The sequence below is a fragment of the Mesocricetus auratus genome, unplaced genomic scaffold (genome assembly GCF_017639785.1).
Source record: "Mesocricetus auratus isolate SY011 unplaced genomic scaffold, BCM_Maur_2.0 Super-Scaffold_100055, whole genome shotgun sequence".
NCBI lineage: Eukaryota > Metazoa > Chordata > Mammalia > Rodentia > Cricetidae > Mesocricetus > Mesocricetus auratus.
Window position 1 is genome coordinate 3,811,255 of NW_024429232.1, and position 15,994 is coordinate 3,827,248.

Sequence of the window (15,994 nt, forward strand, 5' to 3'; positions counted from 1 at the left end):
CGCACGCGCACACACACGCGCACACCATATATATGTGTCCATGTAAACATGTTGTATGTATATGTATCATATTATACCTATTAGTATGTATGAAGGTCAGAGGACAGCTTCTAGAGTCAGTTCACTCTCTGCTTTGTTTCAAGGCATGGCCTTGTCTGCAGTTATGATGCGCATTACCAGCTAGCTGGCCTATACCAGCTTCTGGCTGATTCCCGTCTCTACCTCTGATCTCACTTTGGGAGTGTTGTGATTACAGATGCACACCAGGGCATTAGGATTTTTATGGGGGGTGGGAGATCAAATTCAGGTCACCAGGCTTACACAGCATTTTTATCTGCCCTGCTACTGTGCATGTACTGAATAATCCTGGTATCTTAAACCCTTGGTTTTGGTTTCTGCTTTCCCAACTTGTTTTCAATGTGTGCTTTCATGTGTGTGATAATCTTGGATGTGGGATCATACTAGAAGGCCTGGGTTTTATCTGAGAAGTCTGTGAAGCCTTGCTTGGGGTCGAGACCTCCAGGTCACATGACACAGACTCACGCTGAGCACCGCACCAAAGCCAGTACAGGGCCCTGTGGACTTACCCGCTCTGAGTGGGGGTGTCCCAGACTGTCAGGGGGGTGGGCCAAGTGACAGATCGTCACCCACACGCGCCCACACGAGACGGACGACAACGGGCCCGCCTGGGTGTAGTCTGCCCCCTTCTCCACTACGCCTTCTGTGCCTGGCAGCCTGGCTATCACATGGCTCTTCCTGCTTTGTGTTACCAGCTGCCACCCTGGCCGGGACACACTTGCTGGGCCCAGAGCGTGGGACCACAGCCTCTACCTTCTCACCCACACACGACGATCTAGGACCAAAGGACAAGGTGAGACCCAGAGGAAGGTTGGAATTGCTTTTATTGAGGGGCGGCCACCGCGGGGCTCCGCCCATGGTCAGGTTAGTGTTCTGCCTGGCATCTCCACCTGCCACCAGCTCGAGGTTAGTGGAACATGCAGAGCTCACTCAGAGGGTGGAGGCAGGGGTAGGAGCCACCAAGGCCAGGGGCTGGCTGGACAGGAAGGGAGGTGGCACTGGCCGGGTGCTGATGTCTGCACAGATGGGCCAGCCAGTGTCTCTGGGCCACGGAGAGGCCAAGGCTCCCTGGAAGAGAGGTGGGCAGCAGCACCCAGAGGGGGTTTCCACAGGCTGAGCAGCCACTGGGCCTCTGGGGTAGGAGAAGTCTCAGATCTGGAGAACCGTCCAGCCCTGCCCAGCCACAAAGTCCATCTCCTACCCTGCGTCTGGGTCTTTAGGGCACAAGAGGGACACAGAAGGCACTTACAAGGGGAGCTGAGGCTGGAGGCTGAAGCAGAGGCTCGGGTCTCGGGCGGGGGGTGAGTACGGGCCGGTGAGCTACAAAAGCATAGCTCCAATGGCAGCTGCAGGAGCCAGGCGGGAGGCTGGGGCCAGGGCCGGGCCTCATCTTCCCACGGGGAAGGGGCCTCTCCGGGCAGGCTGGAAGAGATGGCTGGCTTGGGGCCTTTCCTTTGCCAGCAAGACCCAAATGAATAGGCAGGTAATTCAGCGACACACTGGAGAGACGCAGCTGGCTCAGGACAGAGGCCTCAAGAGGCCCAAGAGCTGTCTGCTCATAGGATCGTTCCCCAGGTCCCCTCAGCAGCTAGGGCCAGCAGGCAGACATCCGGCGGGGTTGGCTTAGAGGTCTGGAGGCCTTTCCCAGATAGAATCCTCCCAGGAGAGAGAGGCGTGGTAGGCTGAGTGCCCAGCTCTGGATTCTCCAAGGCACCTAGCAGTGGTGAGTGGCAGGTGGGAGGGTTAGGGGGACCCAAGGGGAGTGGTGAAGTGGTCACTGGGCCTGGGCCAGCCCCATTTCCCAAGACACAGGCTGTCTGGACATCAGATATATATATATATATTAACGTGTTAGTCTGGTCTTTTTGGTTAAATTTTAGGCACCGCTTGGGAGGAAGACACCTTTACATGTTAAAAGACCCCAGCGCCTCCACAGGGAGCCTGGCCGCATGCAGAGCGGGAGGGCAGGGTGCAGGCAGAGGGGTCAGGCCACCGCGGACTCAGGACCCCCTAAAGAGGCTGGAGGCCCTGAGGCGTAGCGGCGGCCATACCCGGAGGAAGAGTAAGAGGAAGACGAGAAGGTCATGGAGAAGCCAGAGCCAGTGGCATCAAAGCTGCCACGGCGGGAGCCGGCCCGGGAGCCGGTGCGTGAACCAGTGCGTGAACCGGTGGTGGAGCCAGAGCCGCTGACACTGTAGGGACTGTAGTAGCCCTTGCTGGACTGTGCTGCGGCTTCCAACAGCCTCAGCCCCGTGCCCTCCTCCACCATGCTGCGGTCCAAAGCATCCTTGTAGGAGATCTTGAGCTTGGTCTTGGGGCACGTGAGGTACTTGGAGTAGGCACTGACGTCACGCAGCTTCTGGGCCGTGCGAGCATCCACGGTGCCACGTTGCAGGGCCTCATCGAGGGGTACACGGCCAGGGGTGTCGGGCTCAATCAGACCACCCGTTAGGTACTGCACCTCCAGGAAGCGCTGGCCTGCCTCGTAGTACAGCCAGCCCTTCTTCAGGGCCTGCGCGGCTGACATCTTGGTCTTGGTGCGTGGGTCCTCGAACCCACAGAAGGCCTTCTGGGCCAGATTGATGCGGTCTACCATGATCTTGTCTACCAGGCCCTTGTTGACAGCCTCAGTGACTGGGAAGCGCTCACCCGTGCTGGGATCGATGATGCCCCCAGTGCAGGCCTGTGCCTCCAGCAGCCGCTGGCCAGTGATGTTGTCTACCAGGTTGCGGTGCATGGCCTCCGTGATGGACACCTTCTCCAGAGTCTCTGTGTCCAGGATGCCAGCCACTGGGCCGGTCTCCTCGGTAGGATCAGACCAGGAAGCCAACTGGGTCCTCGAGACGGCAGGGCTGATGGGGTAGGAAGATGATGAACCCACGGAGGAGGAGCGGGAGCGGAAGCCGCCAGCATTGCCCGAGAGCATGTCAGCAAACTCAGTGATGGAAAGTGTGCCCGCACGGTACTGGTCCAGTGCGGAGCGGTCAATGAGGTTCTTGGTGATGGCGTCATCAATGTCATACTGTCGGCCAGAGCGCCGGTCAATGATCATAGATTTGACCACGCCGTCTGACGAGGAGATGGTGATTTCTTCCCACTCGCATTCCTGCTCTGACAGCTCCAGGTACGTCTGGTGGTCAATGAGGCCCTTGCGGTAGGCCTCGTACACCGACATCTCCTTGCTTGTCTCAGGGTCCACAATCACCACACGGCGCTTGCGCACTGAAGACTTGGAGGACGTCTTCCGCTCCCGCTTCTTCTCCTTCAGTGGCAGGAGACGCAGGCCAGTCTGGGGGTCAGTGATGCAGCGCTCCATCAGCTGCAGGTAGGTGAGGTTCTCCTCTGTGTTGGGGTCAAAGAAGCCCTTGGTGTCATCTGAGGGATCGGTCAGGATCTCATTCATCTCCTCGTCGAAGAGGCCACGCTTATAGGCCACTTCCACAGGTAGGCGGTGGCTCTCTTCGGGGTCGATGATGCCGCCAGTGGCGATCTGAGCCTCCAGCAGACGGATGCCGTGGTCCTTCAGGATTAGGCCCTTCTTCATGGCCTGGAAGAGAGAGATGAGTTTCCCAGAGTAGGGATCCTTGTAGCCAGTGACGGCGCGCTCGGCTGACAGCAGCTTGTCTTTGAACTCGGGGCCCACGATACCCATGCGCACAGCCTCCTCCACAGTCAGCTTGAGTCCCTTGATAGGGTCAATGACATAGCCAGTGGCCGCCTGTGCTTCCAGGAGCTCAAAGGCCGTGCCGGGGCGGATAATGCCCTTCTTCATGGCCTGGTACACTGACAGCCGCTCCTTGGTGGCGTCAACGAAGACTCCGGCGATGCAGCTGGTACCCTCAAGGAACTTCTGCAGGGTCTTGGTGACCTCCTCGATGGAGGTCAGGCCTTCTTGCAGCTGTAGCGCCGTGGCCTCGTCCATGACCTGAGAACGCACCAGCTCCTCCACAGTGATCTGCTTGCGCAGGCCTCGGAAGGTCAGCCTGCGGGCATCAGAGAGCGGCAGGAGCATCTGGCCACTGCCGTCATCACGGCGGCACCGCTTGAGCAGCTGTGTGTAGCTGAGGCGCTCATCCGTGGAGGGGTCCACGTAGCTGCGCACCTCACTGGGCTCTGACAGCTGGTCATGTGTGTCCTTATTGAGGTAGCCGCGTTGGTAAGCCACCTCCAGAGGGAGGTGGAACCCCAGGCGGGGGTCCACAATGCCTCCTGTGGCTAGCTGGGCGTCCAGCAGCCTCAGCGCCTCCTCAGCAGGGATCAGCTCCTTCTTCATGGCCTGGAAGAGTGAGATGGTCTGTTCGGTATAGGGGTCACGGTAGCCAGTCACAGCCCGCTCTGCGGACAGCAGCCGATCATGCAGCTCGGGGCCTACCAGACCCTTCCGCACGGCCTCATCCACGGTCAGCCGCTCACCCTTCACTGGATCCAGCAGGAAGCCTGTGGCTGCCTGTGCTTCCAGCAACAAGCGGGCCACCTCAGCACTCAGCAGCCCCTTCTTAAGGGCCTGGTAGATGGTCAGCGTCTGCCGAGAGCCAGGCAGGTAGACCCCGGCCACTGACCCTGTGCCATAAAGGTAGCGCCAGGCAGACTCCATCTCCAGAACTTCACGGAGGCTCTTGGTGCCTTCCCGGAAGAGGTTGTAGGTCTCGAGGGAGATGATCCGGGCCTCGTACAGGTCCTCGGCAGTGAGGCGGCGGCGCACGTAGTCATAGGAGGCAAGGTTCTGCTGGCGGATGATCTCGGTCTTCTCGATGATCTCAATGATAATGATGATCATACGCTCCTTGGTCACTCGGCCAGCCTGGAAGTCAGCCATGAGCCGGGCTCGCTGATCCTCTGGGATCATGTCTGACTGCATCACCTCCCACAGGGACATGGAGGAGCCACCGTGGCTGCCACCACCCGGGATGTCAATCTGCGTCTCCTCAAACGCCCTCCTAGTCTCCTCCTCCGTATACACCTGTGTGGTTTCCACCACCTCTGTCTTCTCTGCCCCTTTGAGCGGCAGAAGGCGCAGGCCCGTCTCGGGGTCCTCCACGCAGCGCTCCAGCAGCTGCAGGTAGGTGAGGTTCTCGTGCGTGTTGGGGTCGAAGAAGCCCTTGGTGTCGTCGCTCGGGTCAGCCAGGATGCGGCTCATCTCCTCGTCGAAGTAGCCGCGCTGGTAGGCCACGTCCACGGGCAGGCGGTGGCTGTGCACGGGGTCGATGATGCCCCCCGTGGCGATCTGGGCCTCCAGCAGGCGGATGGCGTGCTCCCTGAGGACCAAGCCCTTCTTCATGGCCTGGAAGAGTGAGATGGTGGTGCCTGAGTAGGGGTCCTTATAGCCGGTGACCGCCTTCTCAGCGGACAGGAGCTTCTCATGGAGCTCAGGGCCCACGACTCCCGCCTTGACAGCCTCATGCACATACAGACGCTGGTTCCGCACAGGGTCCACCAGAAAGCCAGTGGCAGCCTGGGCCTCCAGCAGGAGTGTGGCTGTGCTGGGTCTGAGGAGGCCCCGGCGCATGGCCTCATAGATGGTCACTTTCTCCTTAGAGTCCTCCAGGTAGACGCCAGCGAGGCAGCCGCTGCCTTGCAGGAGTGTCCGCACAGAGCCCACCTCTGACAGGTCTTTGACTGATGTCTTGCCTTCCTTGAGCTGGTCAAACTGAGCTCTGCTGAGGATCTTGGCAGCCAGGAGCTCGCTGGCCGGCACAGGGGCACGGAGGCCACTAAAGGACAGTCGCTCCTGCCGCTGGGTCTCCACCTCCTCCACGATGGTGATGACGATCTTGATGACTTTCTCTACGGTGACCTTGCCTGTGCGGAACTGCCGCAGCAGCTCCTGCCGCTGCTCCTGGGTGAAGTACTCAGAGCTTATGAGCTCCCACACTGTCATTGTCCTGCCCTTAAAACCGCCCACGGGGACCTCAACTCGGGCCTTCTCCAGCGTCTCACGGGCCTGGAGCTCAGAGTAGACCTCCTCCTGCCGGGCCCGGACGGCCTTCTCCGAGACTGGCAGCAGGCTCAGCCCGGTCAGCTGGTCAGCACGGCACCGCTGCTGCAGCTGGCTGTAGGTGGCTGGCTCCTGGCTGCTGGGGTCAAGGTAGACTCTGGCATCATTCCTGGGTGACGTCAGGGCCCTGTTGGTCTCCTTGTCCAGGTAGCCCCGGGCATACGCAACATCCAGTGGCACACGGTGGCTCTTGCTGGGGTCTACCATGCCGCCGGTGGATAACTGGGCGTCCAGCAGGCGCAGGCCCTGCTCTCGGGGGATGAGGCCCTTCTTCAGGGCCTGGAACAGTGACACGCTTTGTCCCGAGTAGGGGTCCCTATAGCCTGTCACAGCCTTCTCAGCTGACAAGAGCTTCTCATGCAGCTCGGGACCCACTAGGCCGGCGCGCACCGCCTCATCCACGGTCAGCCGGGCACTAGTGGCAGGGTCAATGATGTGCCCAGTGCCAGCCTGGGCCTCCAGCAAGGCCACAGCCACGTCTGGCTGCAGCAAGTCTTTCTTCAAGGCCTCATAGATGCTCAGCTTCTGCCCTGCCTCTTCCAGCCACACTCCTGCAATGACGCTGGCACCCCGCAGGGCCCGTCTCACGCTGTCTGCCTCGGCCACCTCCCGCACAGAACGCTCCCCCCTTTGCAGCTGCTGGTAGAGTTCGTGGCTAATGACCCCGCTCTCCAGGAGCTCCGCAGCAGGCACGAGGGCTCGGAGGCCCTCGAAGCAGAGCTGGCCCTTCCGCTCCTGCTCCTCCACCACCGTGATGACAATCTTGATGATCTTCTCCACCGTGATGCGGCCCGTGCGGAACTGCCGCAGCAGATCCCGCCGCTGCTCCGCTGTGAAGTACTCTGAGTTGATGATCTCCCAGATGGTCACGGTCTTGCCCTGGAACTTGCCAAACGGTGCAGACACAGTGGCCTTCTCAAAGACGTCACGGGCCTCTGTATCCGTGTACACCAGCTCACCACCCTTGGCGGCCTTATCTGTGAGCGGCAGGAGGCGCAGGCCCGTCTCGGGGTCCTCCACGCAGCGCTCCAGCAGCTGCAGGTAGGTGAGGTTCTCATGCGTGTTGGGGTCGAAGAAGCCCTTGGTGTCGTCCCCAGGGTCAGCCAGGATGCGGCTCATCTCCTCGTCGAAGTAGCCGCGCTGGTAGGCCACGTCCACGGGCACGCGGTGGCTGTGCACGGGGTCGATGATGCCCCCCGTGGCGATCTGGGCCTCCAGCAGCCGGATGGCGTGGTCCCTGACGAGGAGGTCCTTCTTCATGGCCTGGAAGAGGGAGATCTGCTCCCCCGTGTAGGGGTCCTTGTAGCCAGTGACAGCGCGCTCGGCTGACAGGAGCTTGTGGTGCAGCTCAGGACCCACGACGCCCTCCTTCACGGCCTCGTTGACAGTCAGCCGCCGGTTCCGCACAGGGTCCAGCAGGAAGCCTGAGGCCGCCTGGGCCTCAAGAAGGATAAGAGCTGTTCCGGGGCTAAGCAGCTGCCTCTGCAGGGCTGTGTAGACACTCAGTTTCTCATCGGTGGGCTTTAGCAGCAGCCCCGCAATGCTGCTGCGGCCCTGCAGGTACTGGCGCACATCTTCCCTCTGCGAGAGCTCAGCCACTGTGGTGTGGCCCTGTTCCAGCCGCTGCAGTTCCTCCGCGCTCAGAATGCCCGCTTCCCGTAGCTGCAGAGCCGGCACCTTCTGACGCAGTCCCTCGAAGGCGTGCTCAGGCTCCACCTCCATGGACGGGCCATCCAGCGCGTCGCGGCCATTGGGCAGGGCTTTCGCGGCGGCAGCCTGAGTAGCTGCAATCTCCTCAGAGTGAGCCAGGGCGGCCCGGTGCTCCTCCTCCAGGCGCTGCAGCCGCTCTCGCAGCCTCTGGTTCTCCTCGGCCAGCAGCTTCTCCTGCTGCTGCCGCTGCAGCTCCAGATGCTGCAGCTCCTCCTGCTTGCGCCGCACGGCCTCCTCGGCCTCGCACTGCCGCCTCCTGGCCTCCTCCATGCTGGCCACCAGCTCCTGTTTCTCCTGCTCCATCTGCCGCTGCTGCCGCTGCTGCTCCTCCCGGAGCTGCTGCGCTTTTGCCACTTCGTCCTGGAAAAGCTGTTCCAGCTTGGCCTTCTCCTGCTCGATGAAGCGTTCCCGCTGCAGCAGGCTATCCTTCTCAGACAGGAAGCTCTTCTGCAGCGCCTGCGTCTCCTGCAGGATCTGCTCCTGCTGCACAGTCTGCATCTGTCGGGAATGGGAAAGGAGGTTAGCCCTCAGGGAGGATGGACGGAGACCCAGGAGCACTCACCACCAAGGGCCCCCCCCCGCCGCTGCCGGCCAGCCCGCCCTTCCGCCTGTGAGGAGGGAGGGCGGTACCTCCTCAGACTTCAGCTGCAGCAATTTGGCCTCTTGCTTGAGCTTCTCCTTCTCCCGCTCCAGCTCAGCAATGGCCTCCCTCAGACGCTCGGCATCGTGATCGCTCTGTTGTCGCTGGATCTCCAGCGTCTGCACCAATGTCACTTTCTCCTGCGTAGCAAGTTCAGTGCGGTGCAGCTTTTCGCCAATCTCCTCAGCCTGCTTCCGGAAGCGCTGGGCATCCTCCTCCGCACGGGCCTGCGCCCGGCTCATCTCAGCCATGCGCAGCTTGAGGCGCTCGGCCTCCGCGCTCATTTCCAGCTGCCGCTGCCGCTCTACCTCCAGCGTCCGCTGGAAACCCTGCGTCTCCTCTACCAACTGCTGGGCCATCTGCTCCTTGTCTTCCTGCAGCCGCCGGGCCTGCTCCTGAGCAAGCTCCTTCTGCTGCTGGAGCAGCTCGGCCTCGGCCTTGAGCCTGGTGGCTTCCTGCACCGCCTGCATCTTCTCCTTAAGCATCTTCTCTGCCAGGGCCCGCTGCTGCGCCAGGTCTTCCTCGGCCAGCTGCCGCAGCCGGGCCGCCTCCTGGGCAGCCACACTCAGCCGCGCAGCCTCCTCCGCCACCTGTTTCATCTTCTCAGCCTCCTCCTCCAGGAAGCGCTGGGTGTTGTCCTTGTCACGCAGGATGAGTGCCCGGTTTTCGGCTTCAATGCGGGCCTTGAGCTTGCCCAGCTCCTCCATCTGCACGCGAACAGAGAAGAGCTCCTCCTCTACCTGGCTACGCTGCCGGGCAGCCTCGGTCACCTCGGCCTTCAGCCGCTGCAGCTCCTCGTCCAGGATGCTCTTCTGGTGGTCAGTCTCCTCCAGCTGCAGCCTCAGCGTCGTCAGCTCCTGCTCCACCTGGGCCTTCTGCCGCAGCGTCTGCTCTGCAAACTTCTTGTGCTTCTCCATCTCCGCGTCGGCTGCTTGCTTCTGCTTCAACGCTGCCTGCTCCGCCTGTGCCCGACGCGCTGCCTCCTGCTCAGCTTCCTTACGCAGCTTCTCTGCAGCGGCCTGGGCCTGGGCCCGGGCCTGGGCCTGCTCCTCCGCCGACTGTTTCAGCCGCTCCGCCTCTTCCACTTGTTTCCGAGACTGAGCCGCCTCCCGTTCGGCCTGCTCCCGGGCCTCCTCGGCCTCCTCGGCAGCTCGCCGCGCCGCCTCTGCCTCACCCCGCAGCCGCTCCAGCATGCTCTGCTCCTGCTGCAGAGTCTGCTGCAGCTCCTCTTCCCGCTGCTGCACCACAAAGGCATGCGCCTTCTCCTCTGCCTGCAGTCGCTTCTGGGCAGCCTCCTGGGCCAGCTGCAGCTGCCTGGCGGACTCCTGCTCTGCTCGTTCTCGCAGGCGCCGCGCTTCCTCCACCTTGGCCTTGAGCCGCTCGACTTCCTCCAGTGCAGCCTTCCGCTGCCGCGCGGCTTCCTCCTCAGCGGCCAGGCTCTTCTGCACGCGCTCCTCGGCCTCCCGACGCCGCTGCTCCTCCTCGGCTGCCAGCTGCCGCTGCCGCGCCGCCTCCTGCTCCGCCTGCTCCTTGCTGCGCATTGTGTCCTCGGCACTGCTGCGGATGCGCCCCAGCTCCAGCTCCAGCTCCGCCTTGCCGGCGGCGGCTTTCTCAAAGCTCACCTTCAGCGCCAGGATCTCCTCCTCCACCTGCCGCCGCTGCCGCAGCGTATCCTCCACCAAGCCCTTCTGGCGCTCCAGCTCACTCTCCGACGCCTTGCGCAGCTGGGCCAAGCGCTCCTCTATGTCGGCCTTGTGCAGGGCCGCCTGCTCCTCCAGCCGCCGCCGCTGGAAGGCCTCGTCTTCAGCCAGGCGCCGGAGGCGCTCATTCTCGGCCTCCTTCTCTTTGAGGGCAATCTCTGCCTCCGTCTTGAGCCTCGTGGCCTCACTGATGGCGGCCAGCTTCTCCGTAAGCACTCGCTCTGCCTCGGCCCGCTGGCGCGCTGCGTCCTCCTCAGCCAGCTGCCGCTGCCGCTTGGCCTCCTCCGCCAGGGCGCGCAGACGCGCAGCCTCCTCGGCCAGCTCTCGAAAGCGGTCGGCCTCGGCCTCTAGCCTCTGCTTGGACTTCTCGCTGGTAGAACGGGACTCTTCCTCGGCTCGCGCCTTGCTGGCCAGCAGCACCTCCATCTCGGCCCGCACTTTGGCCAGCTCGGCCTCCAGCTCCTGGCGCTTGTGCGTGGCTGCGGTCGCTTCCCGCTGCAGCCGGGCCAGCTCCTCCTCCAGCAGCTGCCGCTGCTGCTCACCCTGCTCCGTCTCGGCCCGCAGGCGGATGAGCTCCTGCTCCGCAGCCAGGCGCTGCTGCGCGGTGCCCTCCGCCAGCTGCCGCTGCTTCTCCAGCTCCTGCTCGGCCAGCTCTCGCTGCCGCACGGCCTGTTCCTCGGCCTTGCCGCGCCGCCGGGCCTCACGCTCGGCCTCCTCCTTCTGCTTCTCTGCATCGGCCTGCGCCAGACTCTTCTGCTGGGCCACCTCTTCTGCTTGCAGCCGCAGCCTAAGCGCTTCGTTGGCCTTTAGCTGCCAGCGCTCCAGCTCCCGCTCAGCCTCCTCGCGGGCTCGCTCAGCCTCCGCTTGCTGCTGGGCCCGACGCTCGGCCTCCTCGCGCAGCTGGGTCACTGTCACGTGCTCTTCCTGCAGCGTGCGCTCCAGCTGCGCTGTCTTCTCCGCAAAGGACGCACGCTTGCTCTGCAGCTCCACCTCCGCACTGCGCTGCGCCGTCTCCAGAGCTACCTGCACTTGGCGCGCTCTCTCCGCCTCGGCCTGGCGCAGCCGCCGTTCAGCCTCCTCGGCCTGCAGCCGCAGCTCCTCCAGGGCCTGCAGGGCCCGCTGCTTCTCTCGAGCTGCCTCGGCCTCGGCCTTCACGCGCAGGGCCAGCTCTGCCTCGGCCTGCCTCTTGCGCTGGCTCTCATCCTGCACCTGTCTTCGCAGGCGCTCGGCTTCCTCCTGAGCCTGCCGCTTCTGGGCTTCGGCCTCCTCGGCCCGTGCACGCAGCGCCTGCAGCTCACCCTCTGCCCCTCCACGCTGACGCTCGGTTGTCTCCAGCTGCAGACGCACCACTCGGATCTCTTCCTCAATGCGCATCCGGCTGCGCTCTGCAGCCTCCACCTGCTGGGCCTTGGCCTGGATCTCTGCCTCTGAGCTCTGCCGCAGGTGCTGCAGCTCCTCTTGGATGCTGCGCTTCTGCTGCTGCGCGTCCACCGCCGCCTCCTCACGCCGCGCCACCTCCTCCTGCATGCGCCGCTGCAGCTCCTGCGCCTCCAGCTCTGCCTGGGCCTTAGCCTGGGCGTGGGCCTCAGCTAGCTGCCGCTGCTTCTCCAGCGCAGCCTCTACCTCAGCCAGTCGCTCACGCTCCTCTGCCCGCTGTTGCTCAGCCAGCCTCTGCGGCGGCGGCAGAGAGAGGAAGAGAACCAGAGACGACACAGCATGAGCGTCGGGAGGGTGCCGGGCGCTCGTGTGACATGGACGGTACTACCACAGTTCACTTGGACAGTACAATTTGGGGGGATCAGGGGGGACAGAGGCTCCAACCCAGCCAGGGAGACAGCGTGCACCCGCCCAGGGTACTTGGACAGCGAGCATAGCAGCCCCACCATGCTCACCAGCCTGGGGAAGGAGGCCCAGGCGTCCTCCCCTCTTCCCGCAGACAGGCGACGGAGACAGACGGACAGGGAGAGAGAGAGAGAAGAGAGAGCAAAGCAGGAGGCTCGCAGGGCCTGCAAGCCACACCCACCACACCACAGTCCTGCCTGAATTCTACCAGAGCCTCTCAGGCCTGGTTCCCACCACAAGCACCCTGTCCCCTCGCGGGGAGAGGGGCTGTCCCCAAAGCCCGATGCGGTGGGGGCATGAGGCAGCCAATGTAGGGACAGCCGTGCAGACCAGAGCAGCACAGAAGGCCTCCCAAGCTGGCCAACAAGGCCACCTGGGGGATGGGGAGCTGGACAGATGGCACCATGCCTGGCCAGGTTACTCTGAGACGCCTCTCTGCAAACCCCACAACCCCATACACTGACTCTTCCTAGGGTAAGACCCAGTGACACCAACACAGGGTCCCCAGGAAGAGCACTACGAGAGCCAGAAGGAAGCATGTAGGAGCGCTCGCCAATGAGGAAAGGCGCACTAGCCACCAGGCGGAGAGCAGAGCTGAGGCAGACCCAGGTGGGGGCCGCAAGGAAGGCCACCCCTGGAGCCGTGCTGGGGTGGGGTACTGGGCAGCGCTGGGCAGGGGGGATGGAGTGAACTGTGACAAGTGGTCCCAGACAGGTCCCTATGGGCTGCATTTGAGACCAGGAACAGGGGCTTCCCCCAGCCTGCCCACCCGGCCCCAGGCATACCTCTTCCTCTTCCATGCGGCGCAGGGTCTCGCTGATGAACTTGATGTACTGACTTGTGAGTGTGGTCAGCTCACTGTAGCGTGTCCGCAGATCCACATACTGGGAGAAAGGAGAAAGCCAGTCAATGTCCAGGAGTCCCCGACGCCCACCTAGCCCCTTGCTCAGCCGAGGCTTGGCCCAACCCCTTCCTACCTCTTGGATGACACTCTCCGATCCAGACTGAACCTTGGGCTTCTTGGCTGGGGAGGCCACGGGTTCAAGCTGTGCCTTGTAGGTGACCAGCTGGAGCTCATAGTCCTATAGACACACAATGTGGTCAGCTGCCAGCTCTGTACACTCTGGTTGCCTGGGCCTGATCCCAGGCTGCCTCACAGGCCTTCTCTGTCACAGTCCAGGCTTGGGAGAGCCCCTCAGGAACCCAGCGCCTGCGATCGGCAAGTGTGCCCGGTTTTGAGCTTTAGAGCTGGCGGGGGGGGGGGGTCCTCACCTTGATGGCGTTGATGTACTGCTTGGCGAACTTCTGGCACTCCTCCACCTTCTCACCGTGACGCTCAATCTCTTCCAGCAGGGCCTGAGGGAGGGAGGAGTGAGCACCGAGCTCCCGGCTGCACCCTAGCGTGCGCCAAGCCTATCTGAGGCCTACCTTCTCCTGGCGCAGTTGCTCCCGTGCAGCCTGGCTGTTGGGTATTGGCACAGCCTGGATCTGCTCTTGCCGCCTCTTGGCATCCTGCAGCCAGGAGCTCAGTGGGTCAGCGCTCTCGCGGTAGTAGCGAAGCTGGCGCCCCAGCTGTTCTAGCTCACGCTGCCGCACGTCAGTCTGGGCAAGCACGGCCTGCCAGCGCTCCAGCAGCTGAGTGACACGCTCTCGCCAGCGCTCCACTTCCACGTCCCGCTCTCCGTGCCGCTGCTGCAGCCGCTCGCCAACTTCCTGTGCCCCCCGCAGCTCATCCCTTAGGGTGTCGAATACAGGCTGCTGTGCTTCTGCCTGGGCCCGCAGTTTCTGTTGGGGGAGGTGAGGCGGGTGCCGCTTTAACACGGGCTCCTACGGACCGGCCCCCGGTGAAGCCCAAGTTCCCAAACAGTACCTTTAGTGAGGCCTTGGTGGCTTCAAGCTCTTGGAGCGTGGCAGGCACAGCCTGCGCCTCCTTGAGCTGCTCCTCGTGGGCTTTGAGCACCTCCTCCGCCCCCTGGGTACTGCGAATTACCAAGCTGATGGTCTTGAGTCTAGGTAGGGGACAGCAAGGCTCAGAGCCAGGAAACACAGGGGCTCAAGCAACACACCCTAGATGAAGGAACCAGAGCCACTATGCGCCTCCTGCTACGCCCAGACCCTACCTGGCCAGAGCAGGGGGAGGGAGGGCACTCAGCTGGGAGCAGGTTATAGCACCCCGCAGGGCAGTGCTCAGCCTCCAGCACGAGACTTGATGAGCAAACAGGAGGCGGGAAGGGACCATGTGCCCAACAGAGGCAGTCCTAACACCGTATTAGCGCTTGTTAATAAAGGGTGGGTGCGGGTGCTGGAGAGGTGGTTCAGCCGTTAAAAGCACTGACTGCTCTTCCAGAGGACCTGGGTTCAATTCCCAGCACCCCATGGCGGCTCACAACCGTCTGTAATTCCAGTTCTGGGGGATCTGACACCTTCACACAGACATACATGTGTGCAGGCATAACACCAATGCACATAAAATAAAAACTTTTTTAAAAAGGTGGATGTACTATGTAATACAGGAAGCAATTCATGCTGGAAGTAAACGCTGAGGGCACAAGGCTTCTGGCAGTCAGGCCCTATGAATGTACTACAGCGCCTCTGAATGGAAATATGCTGAAATGTGCAGACAGGAAAGTGTAGACACTGCAGCTAGGCACAGGAGGATAGGCAGGAGGGGCTCTGGAGAGGCTCTTATGCCACCAGAAGCTCAGGCAAGGAAGGACCCTCAAGGATGAGGCGAAGAGGCTGGGGGGAGTCTTGCTGCCTGTCCCTCTAACGTCTCAAGCATTCCTCCAGCCGTGACTGCTCCTCTGAGTCTCCATTTTTCTCCACCAAGAAGCTCATCTGTCCCTCAAACCACTGATGCCCTCCATGTAGCAGACTGGTCCTTCCTCCTGAACCCACAAGTCTGGCCATACTCACGGCCTCTCTCCCTTCTCCCCGCCCTCCCTCCTTCCCTCCCATCTGTGCCCCCTACTACTCACAACTTGCAACAACCTCTGCTCCAATCCACCTCCCCCCCTTCCACTGGGCGGGCTCCTGGCTGGCGCCAAGTCTACGCCTTCCCAGCAAGCACATCTTCACCCCACACCTCACACCCCATTATCAAGAAGATCTCCACGGTGCTCTGTGCGTTGCTTACCACCTCGTGCTGCGGTGCAGGCCCAGACCACGCCCACCATGCCCTAGCCACACGGCCACTTTACCCCGCCCCCCCCCCCCGCCCTCACCTCCCCTCAGCAGAGGAGCCCCGCTGGACCCCAAAACCTGCACGGGACCACTCACTTCTCCAAGTAGATGGCAGACAAGCTTCGGACCTGCTCCAGCTTGCCCAGGGTCAGTTCCAGCTCTGAGCGCAGGGTGGGAGCAGCGGGTGATGGTTCCGGCAGCGCTAGAACTTTCTCCGCCTCAGCAGAGAGGCGGGCGACTCCCTTGCCCAGCCCTTCCACCTCAGCTTGCGCTTTCTGTAGAGAGAGCAGGTAGGGGCGCACTGAGCAGAGAGCCTAACAAGCAGCTTCCCTTGAAGGCGAGCGAGGCTGGGGTGGGTAGGAGGCGTGAGATAGGGGCCTGTGCCTGCCTGCTGCTCAGCGATGCGTTGGGCACACTCCCGTGCAGGCTCTTTGTCCAGAGGCAGCCGCAGACGGTGCACGGTCCGGGTCTCACAGGCCTCCAGTTGCAGCCGAATATCCTTGAGCTCCGAGATGCATCGCTGACAACGAGACTCCTCTTGCTCGCCTGGGGAAACAGCCAGGTTAACAGGAACAGACAGCCTACTCCTGCCCACCTGCCACACCACAGGGCCTCGCCCACCCCATACCCTGCTCCAGGCTTTGTAGTAACTGCTGGTAGTGGCGGCTGCAAGATCCGTACTCCCGCTCTGCCACCAGCCGGTCCTCGGGCCCGAAGCCGCCAGCGTCCTGGCTGTCTCGAAGGAAGGCCTGGTAGTGCAGCTCCAGGTTGCGCAGGGCCTGGCGCTGCTCCTCTGGCTTCAGCGTGCGGAACTGGGGGTGACACCAATCGCTGAGAACGGGGCCA

General features: G+C 62.6%; 1 protein-coding gene across 26 annotated transcripts in view; it reads right to left on the minus strand.

The window, feature by feature from the left end:
• Nucleotides 1-884: 884 nt before the first annotated feature.
• The window catches only part of Plec (plectin), a 61,082-nt gene continuing 45,972 nt past the window's right edge, over nucleotides 885-15,994 (minus strand). For all 26 annotated transcript variants that reach the window (XM_040736489.1, XM_040736492.1, XM_040736491.1 and 23 more), the window contains 10 exons: nucleotides 15,777-15,960; nucleotides 15,537-15,694; nucleotides 15,245-15,423; nucleotides 13,836-13,974; nucleotides 13,394-13,750; nucleotides 13,238-13,321; nucleotides 12,943-13,047; nucleotides 12,751-12,849; nucleotides 8,414-11,794; nucleotides 885-8,281 (listed from right to left, as the gene is read on the minus strand). In XM_040736489.1, the coding sequence (XP_040592423.1) occupies nucleotides 2,063-8,281; nucleotides 8,414-11,794; nucleotides 12,751-12,849; nucleotides 12,943-13,047; nucleotides 13,238-13,321; nucleotides 13,394-13,750; nucleotides 13,836-13,974; nucleotides 15,245-15,423; nucleotides 15,537-15,694; nucleotides 15,777-15,960 (10,905 nt within the window). In that variant the 3' untranslated portion in view covers nucleotides 885-2,062. The remainder of the gene's footprint in view (nucleotides 8,282-8,413; nucleotides 11,795-12,750; nucleotides 12,850-12,942; nucleotides 13,048-13,237; nucleotides 13,322-13,393; nucleotides 13,751-13,835; nucleotides 13,975-15,244; nucleotides 15,424-15,536; nucleotides 15,695-15,776; nucleotides 15,961-15,994) is intronic.